A 25,484-nucleotide genomic window follows, 5' to 3' on the forward strand; every position below is an offset into this window, starting at 1 on the left:
TTAGTCTGTTCTCTCTCAGTCTGTAGAGTTAGTCTGTTCTCTCTCAGTCTGTAGAGTTAGTCTGTTCTCTCTCTCAGTCTGTAGAGTTAGTCTGTTCTCTCTCTCAGTCTGTAGAGTTAGTCTGTTCTCTCAGTCTGTAGAGTTAGTCTGTTCTCTCAGTCTGTAGAGTTAGTCTGTTCTCTCAGTCTGTAGAGTTAGTCTGTTCTCTCTCAGTCTGTAGAGTTAGTCTGTTCTCTCTCAGTCTGTAGAGTTAGTCTGTTCTCTCTCTCAGTCTGTAGAGTTAGTCTGTTCTCTCTCAGTCTGTAGAGTTAGTCTGTTCTCTCTCTCAGTCTGTAGAGTTAGTCTGTTCTCTCTCTCAGTCTGTAGAGTTAGTCTGTTCTCTCAGTCTGTAGAGTTAGTCTGTTCTCTCTCAGTCTGTAGAGTTAGTCTGTTCTCTCTCAGTCTGTAGAGTTAGTCTGTTCTCTCAGTCTGTAGAGTTAGTCTGTTCTCTCTCAGTCTGTAGAGTTAGTCTGTTCTCTCAGTCTGTAGAGTTAGTCTGTTCTCTCTCTCAGTCTGTAGAGTTAGTCTGTTCTCTCAGTCTGTAGAGTTAGTCTGTTCTCTCTCTCAGTCTGTAGAGTTAGTCTGTTCTCTCTCTCAGTCTGTAGAGTTAGTCTGTTCTCTCTCAGTCTGTAGAGTTAGTCTGTTCTCTCAGTCTGTAGAGTTAGTCTGTTCTCTCTCAGTCTGTAGAGTTAGTCTGTTCTCTCAGTCTGTAGAGTTAGTCTGTTCTCTCAGTCTGTAGAGTTAGTCTGTTCTCTCTCAGTCTGTAGAGTTAGTCTGTTCTCTCTCAGTCTGTAGAGTTAGTCTGTTCTCTCTCAGTCTGTAGAGTTAGTCTGTTCTCTCTCAGTCAGTAGAGTTAGTCTGTTCTCTCTCAGTCTGTAGAGTTAGTCTGTTCTCTCTCAGTCTGTAGAGTTAGTCTGTTCTCTCAGTCTGTAGAGTTAGTCTGTTCTCTCAGTCTGTAGAGTTAGTCTGTTCTCTCAGTCTGTAGAGTTAGTCTGTTCTCTCAGTCTGTAGAGTTAGTCTGTTCTCTCTCAGTCTGTAGAGTTAGTCTGTTCTCTCTCAGTCTGTAGAGTTAGTCTGTTCTCTCTCAGTCTGTAGAGTTAGTCTGTTCTCTCTCAGTCTGTAGAGTTAGTCTGTTCTCTCAGTCTGTAGAGTTAGTCTGTTCTCTCAGTCAGTAGAGTTAGTCTGTTCTCTCAGTCAGTCAGTAGAGTTAGTCTGTTCTCTCAGTCTGTAGAGTTAGTCTGTTCTCTCAGTCTGTAGAGTTAGTCTGTTCTCTCTCAGTCTGTAGAGTTAGTCTGTTCTCTCAGTCAGTAGAGTTAGTCTGTTCTCTCAGTCTGTAGAGTTAGTCTGTTCTCTCTCAGTCTGTAGAGTTAGTCTGTTCTCTCAGTCTGTAGAGTTAGTCTGTTCTCTCTCAGTCTGTAGAGTTAGTCTGTTCTCTCAGTCTGTAGAGTTAGTCTGTTCTCTCTCAGACAGGAAGTAGAGGAACTCTTCTTTTACCTCGTGGTCCAGGGAAGCCGGGGTATCCGGGCGCCCCCTCGTCTCCTCGCTGTCCTCTGATAGGGACGCCACGTGTCTCTCCTTGAGGCCCCGGGAACCCTTTACAGCCTGCAGGGGACACGCTGGTTAGGATGCAGACCTTTCTCTCCTGACTGCTTGATGAAGGATGCAGACCTTTCTCTCCTGACTGCTGGATGAAGGATCCAGACCTTTCTCTCCTGACTGCTTGATGAAGGATCCAGACCTTTCTCTCCTGACTGCTTGATGAAGGATCCAGACCTTTCTCTCCTGACTGCTTGATGAAGGATCCAGACCTTTCTCTCCTGACTGCTTGATGAAGGATCCAGACCTTTCTCTCCTGACTGCTTGATGAAGGATCCAGACCTTTCTCTCTTGATGAAGGATACAGACCTTTCTCTCCTGACTGCTTGATGAAGGATCCAGACCTTTCTCTCCTGACTGCTTGATGAAGGATCCAGACCTTTCTCTCCTGACTGCTTGATGAAGGATCCAGACCTTTCTCTCTTGATGAAGGATACAGACCTTTCTCTCCTGACTGCTTGATGAAGGATCCAGACCTTTCTCTCCTGACTGCTTGATGAAGGATACAGACCTTTCTCTCCTGACTGCTTGATGAAGGATCCAGACCTTTCTCTCCTGACTGCTTGATGAAGGATCCAGACCTTTCTCTCCTGACTGCTTGATGAAGGATCCAGACCTTTCTCTCCTGACTGCTTGATGAAGGATCCAGACCTTTCTCTCCTGACTGCTTGATGAAGGATCCAGACCTTTCTCTCCTGACTGCTTGATGAAGGATCCAGACCTTTCTCTCTTGACTGCTGGATGAAGGATCCAGACCTTTCTCTCCTGACTGCTTGATGAAGGATCCAGACCTTTCTCTCCTGACTGCTTGATGAAGGATCCAGACCTTTCTCTCCTGACTGCTTGATGAAGGATCCAGACCTTTCTCTCCTGACTGCTTGATGAAGGATCCAGACCTTTCTCTCCTGACTGCTTGATGAAGGATCCAGACCTTTCTCTCCTGACTGCTTGATGAAGGATCCAGACCTTTCTCTCCTGACTGCTTGATGAAGGATCCAGACCTTTCTCTCCTGACTGCTTGATGAAGGATCCAGACCTTTCTCTCCTGACTGCTTGATGAAGGATACAGACCTTTCTCTCCTGACTGCTTGATGAAGGATCCTTTCTCTCCTGACTGCTTGATGAAGGATCCAGACCTTTCTCTCCTGACTGCTTGATGAAGGATCCAGACCTTTCTCTCCTGACTGCTTGATGAAGGATCCAGACCTTTCTCTCATGACTGCTTGATGAAGGATCCAGACCTTTCTCTCCTGACTGCTTGATGAAGGATACAGACCTTTCTCTCCTGACTGCTTGATGAAGGATCCAGACCTTTCTCTCCTGACTGCTTGATGAAGGATCCAGACCTTTCTCTCCTGACTGCTTGATGAAGGATCCAGACCTTTCTCTCCTGACTGCTTGATGAAGGATCCAGACCTTTCTCTCCTGACTGCTTGATGAAGGATCCAGACCTTTCTCTCCTGACTGCTTGATGAAGGATCCAGACCTTTCTCTCCTGACTGCTTGATGAAGGATCCAGTCCTTTCTCTCCTGACTGCTTGATGAAGGATCCAGACCTTTCTCTCCTGACTGCTTGATGAAGGATCCAGACCTTTCTCTCCTGACTGCTTGATGAAGGATCCTTTCTCTCCTGACTGCTTGATGAAGGATCCAGACCTTTCTCTCCTGACTGCTTGATGAAGGATCCAGACCTTTCTCTCCTGACTGCTTGATGAAGGATCCAGACCTTTCTCTCCTGACTGCTTGATGAAGGATCCTTTCTCTCCTGACTGCTTGATGAAGGATCCAGACCTTTCTCTCCTGACTGCTTGATGAAGGATCCTTTCTCTCCTGACTGCTTGATGAAGGATACAGACCTTTCTCTCCAGACTGCTTGATGAAGGATCCAGACCTTTCTCTCCTGACTGCTTGATGAAGGATCCAGACCTTTCTCTCCTGACTGCTTGATGAAGGATCCAGACCTTTCTCTCCTGACTGCTTGATAAAGGATCCAGACCTTTCTCTCCTGACTGCTTGATGAAGGATCCAGACCTTTCTCTCCTGACTGCTTGATGAAGGATCCAGACCTTTCTCTCTTGACTGCTTGATGAAGGATCCAGACCTTTCTCTCTTGACTGCTTGATGAAGGATACAGACCTTTCTCTCCTGACTGCTTGATGAAGGATCCAGACCTTTCTCTCCTGACTGCTTGATGAAGGATCCAGACCTTTCTCTCCTGACTGCTTGATGAAGGATCCAGACCTTTCTCTCTTGACTGCTTGATGAAGGATCCAGACCTTTCTCTCTTGACTGCTTGATGAAGGATCCAGACCTTTCTCTCCTGACTGCTTGATGAAGGATCCAGACCTTTCTCTCCTGACTGCTTGATGAAGGATCCAGACCTTTCTCTCCTGACTGCTTGATGAAGGATCCAGACCTTTCTCTCCTGACTGCTTGATGAAGGATCCAGACCTTTCTCTCCTGACTGCTTGATGAAGGATCCAGACCTTTCTCTCCTGACTGCTTGATGAAGGATCCTTTCTCTCCTGACTGCTTGATGAAGGATACAGACCTTTCTCTCCTGACTGCTTGATGAAGGATCCTTTCTCTCTTGACTGCTTGATGAAGGATCCAGACCTTTCTCTCCTGACTGCTTGATGAAGGATCCAGACCTTTCTCTCCTGACTGCTTGATGAAGGATCCAGACCTTTCTCTCCTGACTGCTTGATGAAGGATCCAGACCTTTCTCTCCTGACTGCTTGATGAAGGATCCAGACCTTTCTCTCCTGACTGCTTGATGAAGGATCCAGACCTTTCTCTCCTGACTGCTTGATGAAGGATCCTTTCTCTCCTGACTGCTTGATGAAGGATACAGACCTTTCTCTCCTGACTGCTTGATGAAGGATCCTTTCTCTCTTGACTGCTTGATGAAGGATACAGACCTTTCTCTCCTGACTGCTTGATGAAGGATCCTTTCTCTCTTGACTGCTTGATGAAGGATCCAGACCTTTCTCTCCTGACTGCTTGATGAAGGATCCAGACCTTTCTCTCCTGACTGCTTGATGAAGGATACAGACCTTTCTCTCCTGACTGCTTGATGAAGGATCCAGACCTTTCTCTCCTGACTGCTTGATGAAGGATCCAGACCTTTCTCTCCTGACTGCTTGATGAAGGATACAGACCTTTCTCTCCTGACTGCTTGATGAAGGATCCAGACCTTTCTCTCCTGACTGCTTGATGAAGGATACAGACCTTTCTCTCCTGACTGCTTGATGAAGGATACAGACCTTTCTCTCCTGACTGCTTGATGAAGGATACAGACCTTTCTCTCCTGACTGCTTGATGAAGGATACAGACCTTTCTCTTTTCCCTGGTTAGATAAAGGATAGACATACCTCTCTCTCCTCTGGGTCCCTCGCATCCCACACCGCCGTCCACTCCGTCTAACCCTCTCTCTCCCTTCACCCCTGGGTGCCCGAGGGCCCCGGTCTGCCCAGGGGCCCCCAGCTCCCCCTCCGGGCCCCGGGGTCCAGTCACACCTGAAACACAGCGCGGGGATCTCTGTGAAGCCGTCGCCAGGGAGCATTCATTTGATTTGTTTGATTTATCTTGAAAGTGTAAAACAATAATAATAATAATAATGAAATGAAACAGATAATTATGATACCGTACGAACTTCAGCAGTATCAACTTGATAAACAAAAATATTATTGACTTTCAAATGATATATAAACAGATGATCTAATTCCACGTCTGAAAGGGAGGGCAGACGTTTACACTCCCACCTAATCGTGGCGTCTGTAGTCAACAGAGCGTAAAAGACTACAATGCCCACAGTGCCTCCTCTGAAGTCAGAACGACGCCATCAAGGCACCGTTTTAACCGTTAAGATGTCGTTAAAGTTATGAGTTATACATCGAAAGAAAGAGAGTTGTGATTTTATTTGAGCATGGCCCAGTGTCGTCCAAACCGTCGGAGGCCAGCTCTTCGCCTGTGAGCAACACGAGTGTAAAGGAAAGGAGACCAGTTGAACGTCTGTTGAAGGCGTCTCGTGGCGTGATGGGAACTAAGGAAGGAAGCCACGACACCACCCCGTCTCCTCAGGTGTGTCCTAGGGGGCGGGGCCTTACCTTTCTCCCCATCTGGCTCCGGGAAGCCGGAGTCTCCGCTGAGGCCGGAGGGTCCCTGAGGCCCCGGGTACCCTGGGAGACCTGGACTTCCTGAGTTCCCTTTCGGACCCTGAGGGCCCCGACCCGGGGGGCCGAGCTCCCCGACCTCTCCTTCCTGCCCCAGGAACCCTGAATACAGAAACACATGAGGTCAGGGGGGGGGGGCACTGCTCTCCCCGAGGGCCACAAACAGGAACACATACGAAGGGCCGCTCCCTGGAGGTCCATCGCCTCGTACGTTACGTTTTAAAATGAATCAAATGTCGGTAAAAGATTCTTTAATATGCTTTAAGAAACAAACCGCTCCCAGAGGGACTACTTTCTCTCGAAGCTATGACAACAAGAGGAAGGATGGAGGGTCCATTTCAAGCTTGGTATACAAATAAGTTACTGGGCTTTTTTCTTATGAGTTACATTCCTTAGAAGCACTTTCAAAGTTAATTGATTTTATTTTAAAGTGGGCTGATCAACACGTGAGTGCTACTGTGTAACTATGGTTACACATATGTTTAGGAAGTACAATATAAGACAAGCACACGTTTGATTACTGGGACATATTTCATTATACTTTCAGAGTTAGCGGGGGCCGCATTTGGCCCCCGGGCTTTTAATGTCATCTCAATCAAATTCATCAAAGTGGATTAACGTCCATCTTCTCCCCTAACCCGGGGGGGGGGTCATCAACCAGCTCTGACTGGGGGTCCCGAGGGCTCCCCTCCCCCTGGTCCTAGGTCTACCCCTCGGTCTTCTCCCAGCTGGACGCGCCTGGAACACCTCGCTAGGGAGGCGCCCAGGTGGCATCCTAACCAGGTGGCATTCTAACCAGGTGGCATCCTAACCAGGTGGCATCCTAACCAGGTGGCATCCTAACCAGGTGGCATCCTAACCAGGTGGCATCCTAACCAGGTGGCATCCTAACTAGGTGGCATCCTAACCAGGTGGCATCCTAACCAGGTGGCATCCTAACCAGGTGCCGAACCACTTAATGAATACTTCTATGATAACCCAACTGGCAGCAAACAGGACACACAGCTATTCCCAGAGACAACTTACACATGTTCTTATTCCGACTCCGTTTCCAAGAGGTCTTAGTGAGCACACATCCACCCCTCAACCCTCCGTGTGCCGTCACTCACGCCGCAGTCACATGCTGTGATTGGTTAGCGGACAGGAAGCTCCAGATCAATCAGGGAGGACAGTAGCGTCGATGTCTAAGGACGCGGTTTACATCTGAAGGCGCCTTTATGGTTTACAGTCACCACGTGCTGCCGCTGCATGCGCCCGCCCCTCGCCCGCCCCTCGCCCAGCGAAGTCTCTACGTATGGGAGTAGTGTGCGAGCGCTTCAGACTGAAGTGCCTGCGTGCCTCGTGCTCGGTGCCCTAGTGGCTGGAGGCACGTACTGCAGCGTCTGCCAGCTGAGATGTGATGCCATGTTCAGTAGCGTTTACCTGGGGGTCCTCTGGGTCCCTGAGGGCCGAAGAGGCCCCCTGGCCCGGGTGCTCCTGCCTCGCAGCGGGTAGACGTGGGCCCCTGAGGGCCGGGGACACCAGCAGCCCCATCCTGTCCTCTCTGGCCCTGCACTCCAGGACCTCCAGCCAGACCCAGGACTCCTGGACGAACACAGGAAGCAAAGATACACATTTCACAGATCTGACTTTTTACCGTTTTGGACACGAAGGTCTCGATCGTGCAAAAAGCGCTTTGTGACGTCTTTCCCACATCAACATGTGTCCCCGTCTTTCCCACGTCAACATGTGTCCCCGTATTTCCCACATCAACATGTGTCCCCGTCTTTCCCACGTCAACATGTGTCCCCGTATTTCCCACATCAACATGTGTCCCTGTCTTTCCCACATCAACATGTGTCCCCGTCTTTCCCACATCAACATGTGTCCCCGTCTTTCCCACGTCAACATGTGTCCCCGTCTTTCCCACATCAACATGTGTCCCCGTCTTTCCCACGTCAACATGTGTCCCCGTCTTTCCCACATCAACATGTGTCCCCGTCTTTCCCACGTCAACATGTGTCCCCGTCTTTCCCACATCAACATGTGTCCCCGTCTTTCCCACATCAACATGTGTCCCCGTCTTTCCCACATCAACATGTGTCCCCGTCTTTCCCACATCAACATGTGTCCCCGTCTTTCCCACGTCAACATGTGTCCCGTGTGTCAGGTGGAGGAGGGGGGGGGGGCTACAAGGACCTGTTTGGGGTTTGGAGCAGGACACTTCAGAGACATGTCCTTAGTAACAGCTGGAAGAGGGGGGGGGGGGCTACAAGGACCTGTTTGGGGGTTGGAGCAGGACACTTCAGAGACATGTCCTTAGTAACAGCTGGAAGAGAGGGGGGGGGCTACAAGGATCTGTTTGGGGTTTGGAGCAGGACACTTCAGAGTCATGTCCTTAGTAACAGCTGGAAGAGAGGGGGGGGGGCTACAAGGACCTGTTTGGGGTTTGGAGCAGGACACTTCAGAGACATGTCCTTAGTAACAGCTGGGAGAGAGAGGGGGGGGGGGCTACAAGGACCTGTTTGGGGTTTGGAGCAGGACACTTCAGAGACATGTCCTTAGTAACAGCTGGGAGAGAGAGGGGGGGGGGGCTACAAGGACCTGTTTGGGGTTTGGAGCAGGACACTTCAGAGACATGTCCTTAGTAACAGCTGGAAGAGGGGGGGGGGCTACAAGGACCTGTTTGGGGTTGGAGCAGGACACTTCAGAGACATGTCCTTAGTAACAGCTGGAAGAGAGGGGGGGGGCTACAAGGACCTGTTTGGGGTTGGAGCAGGACACTTCAGAGTCATGTCCTTAGTAACAGTGTATTTGTGGACAGCAATACAGAATGACTCCGAGCAGGTGATGGACACACCAGATGTGTTCGAGTGTATTCAGGTGCAGTATTTCACCTGGCAGTCCGTTGGTGCCGGGGGGTCCGGGCACTCCTTTGGGCCCCTGAGAGCCCAACGGCCCGGGAAATCCGATTGGTCCTGAGGGCCCGACAGCAGAATCTCCTGCTGGCCCGCTGAGTCCAGAAGAGCCTGGGACCCCCGGAGAGCCTGGTGGACACACAGGTGAGCAGCTTGTCTCCACATCACCATCATATCATACATGGTCTGAGTAAAGCAGGTACAGAACGATGAGTGCACCTGGGTCTCCGTCATAACTGAAGCCTTCTCGGCCTTCATCGCCGGGGTCTCCAACCACACCTGGGGGTCCTGCAGGAGGAGAGCAGGTGTGTGAAGGACAGGTGAGGTACAGGTGAGGTACAGGTGAGGTACAGGTGTGGTACAGGTGAGGTACAGGTGAGGTACAGGTGAGGTACAGGTGAGGTACAGGTGAGGTACAGGTGTGGTACAGGTGAGGTACAGGTGTGTTACAGGTGTGGTACAGGTGTGGTACAGGTGTGGTACAGGTGTGGTACAGGTGTGGTACAGGTGTGGTACAGGTACCTTGTCGTCCAGGTAGACCAGGCAGTCCAAACTGTCCTTTGTCTCCTTTAGCTCCATCAGGTCCGGTGATGCCACGAAAACCTTGAGGACCCGAGAAACCTGGGTACCCTGGAGAGACAGACAGGAAGTGAGACAGACAGGAAGTGAGACAGACAGGTGAGTAAACAGACAGGTGAGTAGACAGACAGACAGGTGAGAGTAGACAGACAGGTGAGTAGACAGACAGGTGAGAGTAGACAGACAGGTGAGAGTAGACAGACAGGTGAGTAGACAGACAGACAGGTGAGAGCAGACAGACAGGTGAGAGTAGACAGACAGGTGAGTAGACAGACAGGTGAGAGTAGACAGACAGGTGAGAGTAGACAGACAGGTGTGAGTAAACAGACAGGTGAGCAGACAGACAGGTGAGAGTAGACAGACAGGTGAGAGTAGACAGACAGGTGAGAGTAGACAGACAGGTGAGAGTAGACAGACAGGTGAGCACACAGACAGGTGAGAGTAGACAGACAGGTGAGCACACAGACAGGTGAGAGTAGACAGACAGGTGAGCACACAGACAGGTGAGAGTAGACAGACAGGTGAGAGTAGACAGACAGGTGAGAGTAGACAGACAGGTGAGTAGACAGACAGGTGAGAGTAGACAGACAGGTGAGTAGACAGACAGGTGAGCACACAGACAGGTGAGAGTAGACAGACAGGTGAGCACACAGACAGGTGAGAGTAGACAGACAGGTGAGTAGACAGACAGGTGTGAGTAAACAGACAGGTGAGAGTAGACAGACAGGTGAGCACACAGACAGGTGAGAGTAGACAGACAGGTGAGAGTAGACAGACAGGTGAGTAGACAGACAGGTGTGAGTAAACAGACAGGTGAGCAGACAGACAGGTGAGTAAACAGACAGGTGAGCAGACAGACAGGTGAGAGTAGACAGACAGGTGAGTAGACAGACAGGTGAGAGCAGACAGACAGGTGAGTAGACAGACAGGTGAGAGTAGACAGACAGGTGAGTAGACAGACAGGTGTGAGTAAACAGACAGGTGAGAGTAGACAGACAGGTGAGCACACAGACAGGTGAGAGTAAACAGACAGGTGAGCAGACAGACAGGTGAGAGTAGACAGACAGGTGAGCACACAGACAGGTGAGAGTAGACAGACAGGTGAGAGTAGACAGACAGGTGAGTAGACAGACAGGTGTGAGTAAACAGACAGGTGAGCAGACAGACAGGTGAGAGTAGACAGACAGGTGAGTAGACAGACAGGTGAGAGTAGACAGACAGGTGAGAGTAAACAGACAGGTGAGAGTAAACAGACAGGTGAGTAGACAGACAGGTGAGAGTAGACAGACAGGTGTGAGTAAACAGACAGGTGAGCAGACAGACAGGTGAGAGTAGACAGACAGGTGAGTAGACAGACAGGTGAGAGTAGACAGACAGGTGAGAGTAAACAGACAGGTGAGCAGACAGACAGGTGAGCAGACAGACAGGTGAGAGTAGACAGACAGGTGAGAGTAAACAGACAGGTGAGCAGACAGACAGGTGAGAGTAGACAGACAGGTGAGAGTAAACAGACAGGTGAGCAGACAGACAGGTGAGAGTAGACAGACAGGTGAGCAGACAGACAGGTGAGCAGACAGACAGGTGTAAAGGTGATGCTTACCTGCATTTCCAGTGTCTCCTTTCTCTCCGGGGGCGCCAGGGTTTCTGGGTACACAGGGCAGAGTGTCACCTGCAGGAAGAGGAGGAGTCAACAATGGTCAGATGTACAAAAATTATCGTATTTGTACGATAATTTTTGGACGGAAGTAATAATATGTGTTTAGTTTGCATCTGTAAGAAAAATATGGATCCTACTTCTGAGAAACGTCCCCATGTTTGATCATAAATCAAGATAATAAAACATGGCTTAAAATATGTACCTATAACCCCCTTCGGCCCCGGGGGGCCAGGGAGTCCTTGTGGTCCTGAGTCTCCAGGGGGCCCTCGCTGTCCTACTGCTCCGACTACATCTCGCCCCGGGGGCCCTGAAGGTCCGGGTGACCCTTTGGTTCCCGGGTAACCAGTGTGGCCTCTGTCTCCAGGAGGACTGGGGAAACCTTCGCCCTGAGGAGAAACAGAAGACAGAGAAATCATTAAAGGATAGCCAACAGTAAAGGCACCAAGTCTGGGTTTACACTATGGCCTTTCGCTACAAGTTGGGAGGAAATGGTGTCCAAAGAACTTAAATGAAACTTAGCAATGGGTGAAGGTACATTTTGATGAAAATTAAATACAATTGTTTGAAGGAAATTATTTCACAGCCATGTAAAAAAAAGACGTTAGATATCAGGAGTGTGTAACTGACCTGGGGGCCGGGGTCTCCGGAGGCCCCTGGGAGTCCATCGAGGCCTCTCCCCCCTGAGAACCCTTGTCTGCCTGGAAGGCCGTGCTGGCCCAGGTTCCCTTTCTCACCTGGAGACAAAAGTCCAATCAAAATCATTCATACGCTGACATGACATTGTGCTTGATAAGTTAAGTTAAATGTTTGAACTCACCTTTAAAATCTACCACAATGAAATATCCCTTCTGACCTTTGAACCCTACGACGCCTGGAAATCCCCCCAAACCCTAAAAACAAAACATCAATTAATCTATCGAACATTCGACCGACCGACCGACCGACCGCCCATCCAGTCGGTCATTCAGTCAATCACCCTGTTTATTTAGTTGCTTACCTGTTCTCCGCGTACTCCTGTGTCTCCAGGTAAACCTTTCTCTCCTCTCAGCCCCGTTGCCCCTGATGTTCCTGAATATCCTGGAGACCCCTGATCACCCTCCGGTCCAGGGAGGCCCTTCATCACAATGGGGGGGCCACAATCACAGCCTCCAGAACCACCTGAAACACACAGTGAGATTAAGTCAATAACATGTGGAGTTCCTCAGGGAAACGTGCTGGAGCCTGTGTTCTTTACCGTTCTTGCATAAATTATAAAAAAATTGTTTTTGTGTTCATAAAATCACCTTTTTCCCATATATGTTATTTTGAAGGAGTGAGGAGTGGAACACATGCATATGTGGTTTTGAAAGTGATGTTTTTTGTCATATAAAATGTTTCATTAAATTACTTTTTTGTAACATTGAGCAAATTATTTCAGGGATTTGTCCCCAGCCTCTCTGAAGAACCAGCACCTTGCCGTGGTGGAGAGGTTTGTGTGCCCTGATGACCCTGGGGGCTGTGTTGTCTGGAACCTTGTGTTCCTGGTAGGGTCTCCCATGGCAGATTGGTCTCAGGCAAGGGGCCAGACTAAGAGTGGTTCAAAAGACCTCATGAAAGACGACACAGGAAGTGAGGATACCCGGCCCGGAGGAAGCCCGGGGTCCCCTTCTGGAGCCAGGCCCAGAAGGAGGACTCGTCGGCGAGCGTCTGGTTGCCGGGCTTGCCACGGAGCCCGGCCCAGCCCGAAAAGGCAACGTGGGCAACACCTCCGCTTCTCCCTCCCGCGGGCCCACCACCTACGGGAAACATCGATGGGGTCGGGTGCGCTGCCAGACGGGTGGCAGTGAAAGCGGAGGGTCTCGACGGACCAGACCCGGGCGGCAGAAGCTGGCTTTGGGGACGTGGAACGTCACCTCTCTGGGGGGAAGGAGCCGGAGCTTGTGCGGGAGGTGGAGCGGTACCAGTTGGATCTGGTTGGGCTCACCTCTACGCACAGCGTCGGCTCTGGAACCTTACTTCTGGATAGGGGTTGGACTCTATTCTTCTCCGGAGTTGCTCAAGGTGTGAGGCGCCGGGCGGGTGTGGGGATACTCACAAGTCCCCGGTTGGGTGCTTCGTTGTTGGAGTTTACCCCAGTGGACGAGAGGGTCGCCTCCCTACGCCTGCGGGTTATGGGGGGGAACTCTGACTGTTGTGTGTGCTTATGCACCCAACAGCAGTTCAGAGTATACGGCCTTCTTGGAGACCCTGGAAAGAGTCCTGTATGGGGCTCCTGAAGGGCAATGATGGAGACACTTGGAGTGGCGTGATTGGGAGGAACGGCCCCCCTGATCTGAACCGGAGTGGTGGTTTGTTACTGGACTTCTGTGCTAGTCATGGATTGGCCATAACAAACACCATGTTCGAGCATAAGGATGCTCATAAGTGTACGTGGTACCAGAGCACCCTAGGCAGAAGGTCCATGATCGATTTCGTTATCGTATCATCGGACCTGAGGCCGTATGTTTTGGACACTCGGGTAAAGAGAGGGGCGGAGTTGTCAACTGATCACCATCTGGTGGTGAGTTGGGTCGAGTGGCGGGGGAAGCCTCTGGAGAGACCCGGTAAGCCCAAACGTGTAGTCCGGGTGAACTGGGAACGTCTGGAGGAGGCCCAAGTTCAGGAGGCCTTCAACTCACACCTCCGGCGGAGCTTTTCGGGCATTCCTGTGGAGGTTGGGGACATTGAACCAGAGTGGTCGGTGTTCAAAGCCTCTATTGCCGAAGCCGCGGTGGGGAGCTGTGGTCTCAAGGTCTTAGGTGCCTCAAGGGGCGGTAACCCTCGAACCTCCTGGTGGACACCGGTGGTCAGGGAAGCCGTCCGACTGAAGAAGGAGGCCTTCAGGGATTTGTTATCCAGGGGGACTCCCGAGGCAGGTGCAAGGTACCGACAGGCCCGAAGGGCAGCAGCCTCATCCGTGGCCGAGGCAAAGCAGCGGGTGTGGGAGAAGTTCGGAGAAGACATGGAGAAGGACTTTCGGGCGGCACCAAAGTTGTTCTGGAAAACTGTCCGACACCTCAGGAGGGGGAAGCAGGGAACCATCCAAGCTGTGTACAGTAAGGATGGGACGTTGTTGACCTCAACTGATGGAGTGTTGGGGCGTTGGAAGGAACACTTTGAGGAACTCCTGAACCCGACAACTCCGCCCTCTATGTTAGAGGCAGAGCTGGAGTATGACGGGGGATCAACGCCAATCTCCCGGGGGGAGGTCACTGAGGTCGTCTCCACAGTGGCAAAGCCCCGGGGGTGGATGAGATCCGCCCGGAGATGCTGAAGGCTCTGGGTGTTGAGGGACTGTCATGGTTGACACGTCTCATCAACGTTGCGTGGAAGTCGGAAACAGTACCGAAGGAGTGGCAGACTGGGGTGGGGATCAGAGGGTGTGTGCCAATCACAGAGGCATCACACTACTCAGCCTCCCCGGGAAAGTTTACTCCAAGGTACTCGAGAGGAGGGTCAGGCCGATTGTGGAACCTCAGATTGAGGAGGAACAATGCGGATTCCGTCCTGGTCGTGGAATGACGGATCAGCTTTTTACTCTCGCAAGGATCCTGGAGGGGGCCTGGGAGTACGCTTATCCGGTCTACATGTGTTTTGTAGACTTGGAGAAGGCGTATGACCGGGTTCCCAGGGAGTTACTGTGGGAGGTGCTGCGGGAGTATGGGGGGAGGGGGTCTCTACTCAGGGCCATCCAATCTCTGTACTCCCAAAGCGAGAGCTGAGTCCGGGTCCTCGGCAGTAAGTCGGACCCATTTCCGGTGAGGGTTGGCCTCCGCCAGGGCTGCGCTTTGTCACCAATCCTGTTTGTAATATACATGGATCGGATTTCGAGGCGTAGTCGTGGGGAGGGGGTCTGCAGTTCGGTGGACTAAGGATTGCACCACTGCTTTCTGCAGATGATGTGGTTCTGATGGCTTCATCGGTCTGCGACCTTCAGCACTCACTGGATCGGTTCACCACCGAGTGTGAAGCGGCTGGGATGAGGATCAGCACCTCCAAATCTGAGGCCATGGTTCTCAGCAGGAAACCGATGGACTGTCCACTCCAAGTAGGGAATGAGTCCTTACCCCAAGGGAAGGAGTTCAAGTATCTCGGGGTCTTGTTCTCGAGGGAGGGAACAATGGAGCGTGAGATGGGCCGGAGAATCGGAGCAGCGGGAGCGGTACTGCAGTCGCTTTACCGCACCGTGTGACGAAAAGGGAGCTGAGCCAGAAGGCAAAGCTCTCTGTCTACCGGGCCATTTTCGTTCCTACCCTCTCCTACGGTCATGAAGGATGGGTCATGACCGAAAGAACGAGACCGCGGATACAAGCGGCCGAGATGGGTTTCCTCCACCGGGTGGCTGGCGTCTCCCTTAGGGATAAGGTGAGAAGTTCGGTCATCAGGGAGGGACTCGGAGTTGAGCCACTCGAAAGGAGCCAGTTGAGGTGGTTCGGGCACCTAGTTAGGATGCCACCTGGGCGCCTCCCTAGGGAGGTGTTCCAGGCACGTCCAGCTGGGAGGAGACCGAGGGGTAGACCTAGGACCAGGTGGAGGGACTATATCTCTTCGCTGGCCTGGGAGCGCCTTGGGACCCCCCAATCAGAGCTGGTTGATGAGGGGAAAGGAAGTTTGGGGCTCTCTGCTGGAACTGATACCCCCGAGACCCGACCACGGAGCAGGGGAGAAGATGGATGGATGGACCACATGTCTAGATTTGAGTTTTTTTGTGGGATGTAAAGACTTGAACATTGACAATGAATCATAACGTTCATCCCTTAAGTGTTTTGATTTGTTTGTAAAGCTGAATTAACTCAGTCAGTCAGTCAGTCAGTCAGTCAGTCAGTCAGCCAGTCAGTCAGTCAGCCAGTCAGCCAGTCAGTCAGTCAGTCAGTCAGCCAGTCAGCCAGTCAGTCAATCAGTCAGTCAGTCAGCCAGTCAGTCAGTCAGTCAGCCAGCCAGTCAGTCAGTCAGTCAGTCAGTCAGTCAGTCAGCCAGTCAGCCAGTCAGTCAGTCAGCCAGTCAGCCAGTCAGCCAGTCAGTCAGTCAGTCAGCCAGTCAGTCAGTCAGTCAGTCAGTCAGTCAGCCAGTCAGTCAGTCAGTCAGCCAGTCAGCCAGTCAGTCAGCCAGTCACTCAGTCAGTCAGTCAGTCAGTCAGCCAGTCAGTCAGTCAGTCAGTCAGCCAGTCAGTCAGTCAGTCAGTCAGCCAGTCAGTCAGTCAGTCAGTCAGCCAGTCAGTCAGCCAGTCAGTCTGTCAGTCAGTCAGTCAGCCAGTCAGTCAGCCAGTCAGTCTGTCAGCCAGTCAGTCAGTCAGTCAGTCAGCCAGTCAGTCAGCCAGTCAGTCAGTCAGTCAGTCAGTCAGTCAGCCAGTCAGTCAGCCAGTCAGTCAGTCAGTCAGTCAGCCAGTCAGCCAGTCAGTCAGCCAGCCAGTCAGTCAGTCAGTCAGCCAGTCAGTCAGTCAGTCAGTCAGCCAGTCAGTCAGCCAGTCAGCCAGTCAGTCAGCCAGTCAGCCAGTCAGTCAGTCAGTCAGTCAGTCAGTCAGCCAGTCAGTCAGTCAGCCAGTCAGCCAGTCAGTCAGTCAGTCAGCCAGTCAGTCAGCCAGTCAGTCAGTCAGTCAGTCAGTCAGCCAGTCAGTCAGCCAGTCAGTCAGTCAGTCAGTCAGCCAGTCAGCCAGTCAGCCAGTCAGCCAGTCAGCCAGTCAGCCAGTCAGTCAGTCAGTCAGCCAGTCAGTCAGTCAGCCAGTCAGTCAGTCAGTCAGCCAGTCAGCCAGCCAGCCAGCCAGTCAGTCAGTCAGCCAGTCAGTCAGCCAGTCAGTCAGTCAGTCAGCCAGTCAGTCAGTCAGTCAGCCAGTCAGCCAGTCAGTCAGCCAGCCAGCCAGTCAGTCAGCCAGTCAGCCAGCCAGCCAGTCAGTCAGCCAGTCAGCCAGTCAGCCAGTCAGCCAGTCAGCCAGTCAGTCAGTCAGTCAGCCAGTCAGTCAGTCAGCCAGTCAGTCAGCCAGTCAGTCAGCCAGTCAGTCAGCCAGCCAGTCAGTCAGTCAATACGTCCAGACGCTCACCTTTAAACCCTTGGAAGCCCTGGGCCCCTTGTGGCCCCTGATCTCCAGGATCTCCAGACTCTCCTGGAGCTCCCGGAAAGCAGTAAGTACCTGAAGAGAAAACAGAAAGTCAGCAGAACGACAAGAGCAAACAGTCTTTATTGATTATAGATATTAGAACGAGGAAGTGACGTGTATCCTGTGTGCATCAGTCCGGATCATAACTACCAAATAGCCCAATATGTTCCTTCAATTCCTGGCTATAATGTTTTTAGGAAAGATAGAGCTGTGGGCAGGGGTGGGGGGTTACTGTTTTATATCAAAGACCACATATCATGTAATGAGTTTCAATGCTCTGCTGAGAATGAGCTTGAGCATATCTGTCTTAATGTGAGCCTGTCCCCACAGATGTCTTTCATTCTCATTGGAGTGTACAGACCACCATCTGCAACAGCTATTTTCTTTGACAAATTACAAAAAATGCTTCGAGAATGCAGTTCTGCCAAGGAAATAATATTAATGGGTGACTTCAATGTTAACTGGGAGGACAAAGCAAGTAATAAGGCACTAGAACGGGTATCTAATCAATTTGATCTCACACAATTCATTAAGGGGCCTACTAGAATAACCACATCCTCAAAAACCCAGATTGACCTGATTTTCAGCAACAAACCTGAAAGGGTGACAAAAACCTACAATATTATCACTGGTCTGTCACAACCTAACTCTCATAGTCAGAAAGCTCACTAAATCCCGCTTCCATTTGAAACCCAGTACAAAATCTTACCAATTAAGAATACCCAAGAGTGATATTGATGAATTCGACAGGGAAATTAAAAACATTAACTGGAGCCAAATGTTATCAGGTGCAGATGTGGATACCAACACACATGCCCTTATGTCAACAATCCAAAATATATCAAAACGATTCCTCAGGAAAAGCGAATCTAAGGCCAAAAATAAACACACCCTCCCCTGGATTAATAGTGACATCAGGAAATCAATGAAGGAGAGAGATAATGCTCTAAAGCACTCTCTTAAGTCAAATGTAGTGACTGACAGGCTTATATTTGCGTCCTTACGAAACAGAGTTACAAAGGAAATCAGGGCAGCTAAATCCAACTTCTTTGTTAATCTCATTCATGAATCTAAGGGAAATCATAAACAGTCTGGGACTGTCTGCAGAACCTAACAGGGAAAGGACATAAAATAACAAAGCAGCTGGAGATCAGTAACAATGGAACCTTATGTGAGGGGCCAGCAGACATAGCGGCTATTTTTAATAACCATTTTATTGATTCTGTGAGGCTGACTATAAACAGTCCCCAAATTGGTCAAATACATTCATCACCTATTGATTATACACAGCCAGTCTTCTCCCTGACAGAGACTTCTGAATCCAAAGTTAATTCTATAATTTCTTCTTTAAACAATTCCAAATCAAAAGACACTTTTGGACTGGATTCTCTGTTTCTAAAGCAACATGCTACCACCCTCACAGGGACAATTACCAACATAACGAACACCTCTTTTAGGGAGGGAACATTCCCAAAAGACTGGAGGTTAGCCATTGTTGTGCCAGTCCACAAATCCGGGGACACAACTGATGCAAACAGCGATAGGCCCATTAGTATTTTACCTGTCATGTCTAAGATCTCTGAGAAATGTGTAGCTGAGCAATTGACTGGACATCTTAACAGTAGTCCTTTCACACTACACCCCATGCAATTCGGCTTCCGAGCCAATCATTCCACTGAGACCGCAAATTGTTTCCTTGTGGAAAATATTAAATTAAAAATGGACAAAGGAGGCATTGTTGGAGCAATCTTCTTAGATCTTAAGAAAGCTTTTGATACAGTCAATCATCAAGTACTCATTCACAAAATGTCCTATTTTAATTTCTCACCCAGTGCAGTAGACTGGATGAGCTCCTATCTGCCAGACAGAGTTCAGTGTGTGAGGGTAAGTGGCGAGACATCACCACCCCTGAGGAATGAACTGGGTGTACCCCAAGGATCTATCCTGGGCCCAATACTATTCAGCCTTTATATAAATGACTTGCCCTCAGTGTGCACTGGATGTGAGGCGCACGCTGATGACACTGTCATTTATGTCCATGCAAAAACCAAGGCCCAAGCTGCGGCCAAACTAAATGATGCAATGGTTCACGTAGATCAATGGCTTACTGACTCTCAGCTATGTCTGAATGTTAAGAAGACAGGCTGTATGTTTTTTAGCAAGACCAACACTGTATCACACGGTGAACCCCAGGTCTATGTGTCTGGGGAGGTCATTCAAACAGTTACGCATTTCAAATATCTAGGCATTATCCTTGACACTACTCTATCCTTCAAAACACAAGTGAGAAAGGTAACGCAAATAACTAAATACAATCTAGCAAACTTTAGATATATAAGGAACTGTTTGACAACACCTGTTGCAAAACTCTACATGACTGCCATGATCCTTCCCCACCTGACAGACTGTATGCCCAGCTGGACCAGGGGAACCAGCTGGACCCAGGGGAACCAGCTGGACCCAGGGGAACCAGCTGGACCAGGGGAACCAGCTGGACCAGGTGAACCAGCTGGACCCAGGGGAACCAGCTGGACCCAGGGGAACCAGCTGGACCAGGGGAACCAGCTGGACCCAGGGGAACCAGCTGGACCAGGCGAACCAGCTGGACCAGGGGAACCAGCTGGACCCAGGGGAACCAGCTGGACCAGGGGAACCAGCTGGACCAGGGGAACCAGCTGGACCCAGGGGAACCAGCTGGACCAGGGGAACCAGCTGGACCCAGGGGAACCAGCTGGACCAGGGGAACCAGCTGGACCCAGGGGAACCAGCTGGACCCAGGGGAACCAGCTGGACCAGGGGAACCAGCTGGACCCAGGGGAACCAGCTGGACCCAGGGGAACCAGCTGGACCAGGGGAACCAGCTGGACCCAGGGGAACCAGCTGGACCAGGGGAACCAGCTGGACCCAGGGGAACCAGCTGGACCCAGGGGAATAGCACCACATTAAGGCCTATTCTGTCACTTCACAAACAAGCTCTCAAAGTGTTGGACAGAAAACCGAAGCTATACCACCATTGCAAAATCCTGGACAAACATAACCTGCTCAGCTGGGAAGATATATTAAAACACACTGATGCATGTCTCATTTTTAAAATTCTAAACGGCAAGGCCCCCCCCCCCCCCACCGCTCTGCACTTTTATACAACAGAAAAATTCAAACAGTAGAACCACAAGGTCTGCCCTAAGAGGGGACTGTGTAGTCCCTCTTAGGTCCAGTTCCTTTGGCAAACACTGTTTCTCTGTGAGGGCGCCTACTCTCTGGAACACGACGCCATGCAGATCAGGAATAACTCTGAGGGCGCCTACACTCTGGAACACGACGCCATGCAGATCAGGAATAACTCCTCCTTTCATACATTTAACCGCAACCATAAGAACTGGCTTTTAAACAATCAAACATGTGAACACTTTTAACTGAATCAAGGTGTGATGATATTTCATCTGTTTGCATGTTTGTGTGTTTGTTCCTCTCTATTGTTGTACTACTGTTCCTATTTATTCTTGTACTGATGTTTATTTATTGGTGTACTGATGTTTATTTATTGGTGTGCTGATGTTGTCTGCTGTACTCTATCTAATTATGTTTTTATTTTCTAGTCTTGTTGTGGTCAGTTAACATGTTGCCAAGGACAACAGTTGAAAATTAGCCTGCTGGCTAATACTGGCTCATTTACAGCAATGTGAATTAATGTGCACTGTCCTTTAAATAAAATAAACAAATGAAATGAAAAAGAATTATTCGATGTGTCTGAAATCTGTGATATGCAAATAAGCATCAACTAAATAGGTTTTGATGAATTTGACTTGAATGTGTCCCATAAGGAAAACATGAGAAAGTATCTTGAATATCTTTTTTTTTTTAAAGTTACATTTTAAATTCAGGGGTCTTGATATTATAGAAATCAGCATGTTATGTTTGTTCTTAAGGCTTTGACTGTGGGTATTTTGAAAACACAACTTATTTTAGACTTATTATTGGAGCTGACGTCCAAAATGAACAAATGAAGAATGCTAAAATGGTTTCTAACTAAACGAGCGTTAATTCCCTTTGGATGACGGCGTCGCCACACTGTGAGGGCTATGCACCCAACAGGTGAACGGTGCTCTGCGGTACCTGGTGCCCCCTGTTCTCCTTTCAGTCCGTGTGGTCCGAGCCGTCCTGGTTTTCCTGGTTCTCCCGGAGTGAGTGGATCTTTATAAACCAGACCCGGGTCTCCTCCGTCCCCCCTGGACCCTAGAGACCCCCTCTCCCCCACAGCACCCCTGGGACCTGAAGAGGAACATTCATTAGGATACGATAGGATGATACTTTAACGGTCAGGTCCATGTGTAACATCAACAGACAAACATCAACACGCATGAGAAACAAACAACAACATGTAGCATCACAGCAGCATCAGAGAGAGATGCTCAGAGAGCCTTCAGCGTGCATCTGATCTGTAGCTCCAGGGCTACGCCACCAGAGGCTACAGAAGAAGACCCCGTCGACGCCAGCCAAAGAACACGATATGAAACACGATGTCTGATAGAGTCTCTTTCTGACCGCTGATCGGACTGAGGACCAGTGGACTGAATGTTAGAGCCACAGCTGTGTTCCCCTTGTGACTAGCTCAACATTACTGACCAGATAACGATCTGCCGGGTGCTCCAGGGGGGCCGTGCACCCCCATCAGCCCCATGTCTCCCGGGGGGCCCCTGGGTCCGAGGGCCCCGGGGTCTCCATCGTCACCTGGAGAACAACAGGCAGTGAGGTGACGTGAGACCGGACATAAGACCAGCTGAACGACTAGCGTTCAAAGATATGTGAAAAACGATTTACATTTTCGAAACAATCTGGAATTCTTTTTTTTTCAATATTAAAAGACTAAAGGTGGGGGGGGTACGTTTGAGAAACCGGCTCGAGGTACACTTGTTGTTATATTCCATGGATGCTCTTAACGTCCCGATAGCAATGAATATCTGAAGTGCTTTGAAGCCGTGGCGCTGTAGAAAGCTCGACCAATCATCTGAGCCGGCTGAAGTAACTGGACGGCCTGCCTGCCTGTCAGCCTTCCACCTGGGCACACACTGACCTCTGCCCTCATTGGTCATGTGCGTGTTCGTGTGTGTTGGGGGAGGCGCTCTGTGAGAAAGTGGCAGATTTTCTCCGGCTGTGTATTTTCAAATTCTAGCCACTCGAGCTGCTTCCTCCAAAATGACCTACCCCACCTTTAAGTGAAACATTTTCAGATTCCGTGTTTATTCTTCAGTTTTATGCATAATTACACTTTCTTTCCTCTAAAAGTTCCGTCTTTGTTGTTACTTTTTTTCAGCATTTAATTTGTTAAGACTTTCAAAAATATTCTGATATTTTTTCCACATTTTCAACGAAAATAGTTTTTTGACGTCTTAAAAATGTCTTAAAAACAAATGTTCCAGATGTGAAAGATGTTTAATGTACCCACAGATTTACACCATCCTGTCTAACCTCCACATCCTCACAACATGTGTGTGTGTGTGTGTGTGTGTGTGTGTGTGTGTGTGTGTGTGTGTGTGTGTGTGTGTGTACCTGTGTGTGTGACCTCTACATCCTGAGGGACGCCTTTAGGACCGGGATCTCCCGTCAAGCCCTGCGAACAAAAACAGGCTTATTACAAATTAAAAAACACAGAAGTAACTTTATTCTCCTATTGTCAGTTCTACTTTCAAAAGTAACGTTTCTTATTTCATAGATTGTCCGGAGCTTTTGGATTGTAAACACAAAGCATCGATCCAATGTGCAGAACAGACCTCATAGATATATATAGTAGAGCTGAACGATTTGGAAAAAATCTCTGATTGCAATTCTTTTGACTGATATTGCAATCTGTGGAACACGAGACACACATTTGAAGGGAATGATAATATTTCATTATTATTCTCGATGGAGGAAAACGGGCACAGACTATATCTCCTTTAGGAGCTAGAAATATAAAGAACACCTATTCAAATGTTTGGACTGGGAAGTCTCTTTCAGTCAGTGAATGGGAACATGGAACGTGTAGTACCACCGTTTGGCCACTAGGAACATTGCTGACTGAGGTATGTTAAAGCGTTTTTCTGCAGTTTTCTAGGATTTGAAAATAATAAAGTTATCTTTGGCTTGACTAGGTATGGTGTTCCTTATCTAATAAACACTTTCTCTTTTGTTTGGGGGAACAATTTCCAAAATACAGAGCTCATTTCCTCATTCACGTTCCGGCGCAGACTGAAAACTCTTTCGACTCCACTTCGAGCGATAGAACTATTAACAAAGCACTTATATATGATTCTGTTTTCTTCAAGGTTGTATTTTGTTGGTCGAACGCACTTATTGTAAGCTTTGGATAACAGCGTCAGCTAAATGCAATGTAATGCAATGTAATGTAATGTAATGTAATGCAATGTAATGTAATGTAACGTAATGTAATGCAATGTAATGCAATGTAATGTAATGTAATGTAACGTAATGTAATGTAATGCAATGTAATGTAATGTAATGTAATGTAATGCAATGTAATGTAATGCAATGTAACGTAATGCAATGTAATGTAATGTAATGTAATGTAATGTAATGCAATGTAATGTAATGTAATGTAACGTAATGTAATGTAATGCAATGTAATGTAATGTAATGTAATGTAATGTAATGCAATGTAATGTAATGTAATGTAACGTAATGTAATGTAATGCAATGTAATGTAATGTAATGCAATGCAATGTAACGTAATGTAATGCAATGCAATGTAATGTAATGTAATGTAATGCAATGTAATGTAATGTAATGTAACGTAATGTAATGTAATGCAATGTAATGTAATGTAATGTAATGCAATGTAATGTAATGTAATGTAACGTAATGTAATGCAATGTAATGTAATGCAATGCAATGTAATGTAATGTAATGCAATGTAATGTAATGTAATGTAACGTAATGTAATGTAATGCAATGTAATGTAATGTAATGCAATGCAATGCAATGTAATGTAATGCAATGCAATGTAATGTAATGTAATGCAATGTAATGTAATGTAATGTAATGTAATGTAATGTAATGTAATGTAATAATTCCGTAACAAAGAAAAGCCGGTGAAATGCTTGAAAAAAGTCATTGTTAAAGTTATTCAACCACGTTGTTCAATAAAGTTTAAAACAAAAAAATCTATCATGTCGGCACTTTTTTCAACAACGCCGTAAACCGATGGTGGTAACAGGAAGTAGCAGCATTTTTACGCACACGCTCAGAACCAATCAGGTTTCCCGTACAGATCAGGTAGCGGCACTACTTCCTGGTTCTTGGATCTACCCGTGTGTGATTGGTCAGCAGAGATAAGAGACACTAAATGACAAACAGACTGACCTTAGGACCTTCCCGTCCAATCAGACCTGGGAGACCTGGGATTCCCCGCATCCCCTGAAAACACACACACACACACACACACACACACACACACACACACACACACACACACACACACACACACACACACACACACACACACACACACACACACACACACAGAAATCCAGTTTATGGACATTATGCAACATTTAGCATTTTCTCCGACATAGTCAAATGTAAAAATACTCTTTTATTAAATATCTATATCTATTATTTAGCATGTTATATCTGTCTAAGGCATTGCACATAAGTAGAAATTAAAGAGTAGAAATAAACAATACTAGAAATTCATCATCTCAAAATAGAATTAAAACAGCATTAAAAAGTAAAAAATAGACAGCGTTCAAATGTTATTTTGAAGTGTGTTTCTGTACGTCTTAATGCAGGGGTGTCAAACTCAAGGCCCGGGGGCCAAATCCGGCCCGCGGCCTAATGTTATGTGGCCCGCAAGAGCTTGCAAAGAATATAATATACCATACAATTGGTGTAATTGTTGAATATTTACTTTCAATTATTTGCCCCAGACTTCAGACGTAGTTATTTAGGAAGATATTACCAGAACTGATAATAATCCAATGCAGGGCCAACAATGTAATATAATACATTATTTAATATACATTATATATTTACATATGTATATTTATATATAATTAAAATTACAACCGACCCTTTGAGTACAAACATAATGCTGATGTGGATGAAATTGAGTTTGACACCCCTGTCTTAATGGGTTTACTGTTTTTCTTTAAAAAGCCATTTGAAACACCTCGTTTTTTGGCTGTATCAAAAAACCGTATTTTCTCGTTTTACTCATATCGTTTTCACAGCGTTGTTAATTAACTCACCTTGAATCCTCTCTCTCCGGGAACTCCAGGGTTACCATAAAACCCCTGAAACACAGACACACGTCAAAGTCAACTTTATACTTTCAGCTTGTGTGTGCAGAGAGATCAAAATACCGTTTCCCACAATCCCAAATACAAAAGTACAAATATCAATATATACAAAATAACAGTCACTTTAATATCTTTGGG

At 48.3% G+C, this 25,484-nt stretch overlaps 1 protein-coding gene across 1 annotated transcript in view; it reads right to left on the reverse strand.

The window, feature by feature from the left end:
- Nucleotides 1–1,501: 1,501 nt before the first annotated feature.
- LOC117441162 (collagen alpha-4(IV) chain-like) overlaps nt 1,502–25,484 on the reverse strand; it is a gene marked incomplete at its 5' end in the record, with an annotated part of 29,502 nt that continues 5,519 nt past the window's right edge. The window contains 18 exons of the mRNA XM_034077367.1: nt 1,502–1,641; nt 5,010–5,153; nt 5,745–5,912; nt 7,233–7,394; nt 8,687–8,836; nt 8,927–8,995; nt 9,230–9,337; nt 10,887–10,955; nt 11,146–11,329; nt 11,571–11,677; nt 11,761–11,833; nt 11,941–12,101; nt 16,996–17,085; nt 21,166–21,321; nt 21,676–21,780; nt 22,600–22,660; nt 24,409–24,462; nt 25,296–25,340. Coding sequence (XP_033933258.1) covers nt 1,502–1,641; nt 5,010–5,153; nt 5,745–5,912; nt 7,233–7,394; nt 8,687–8,836; nt 8,927–8,995; nt 9,230–9,337; nt 10,887–10,955; nt 11,146–11,329; nt 11,571–11,677; nt 11,761–11,833; nt 11,941–12,101; nt 16,996–17,085; nt 21,166–21,321; nt 21,676–21,780; nt 22,600–22,660; nt 24,409–24,462; nt 25,296–25,340 — 2,046 coding nt within the window. The remainder of the gene's footprint in view (nt 1,642–5,009; nt 5,154–5,744; nt 5,913–7,232; nt 7,395–8,686; nt 8,837–8,926; nt 8,996–9,229; nt 9,338–10,886; nt 10,956–11,145; nt 11,330–11,570; nt 11,678–11,760; nt 11,834–11,940; nt 12,102–16,995; nt 17,086–21,165; nt 21,322–21,675; nt 21,781–22,599; nt 22,661–24,408; nt 24,463–25,295; nt 25,341–25,484) is intronic.

This window comes from Pseudochaenichthys georgianus, unplaced genomic scaffold (assembly GCF_902827115.2).
Source record: "Pseudochaenichthys georgianus unplaced genomic scaffold, fPseGeo1.2 scaffold_1526_arrow_ctg1, whole genome shotgun sequence".
Classification (NCBI taxonomy): domain Eukaryota; kingdom Metazoa; phylum Chordata; class Actinopteri; order Perciformes; family Channichthyidae; genus Pseudochaenichthys; species Pseudochaenichthys georgianus.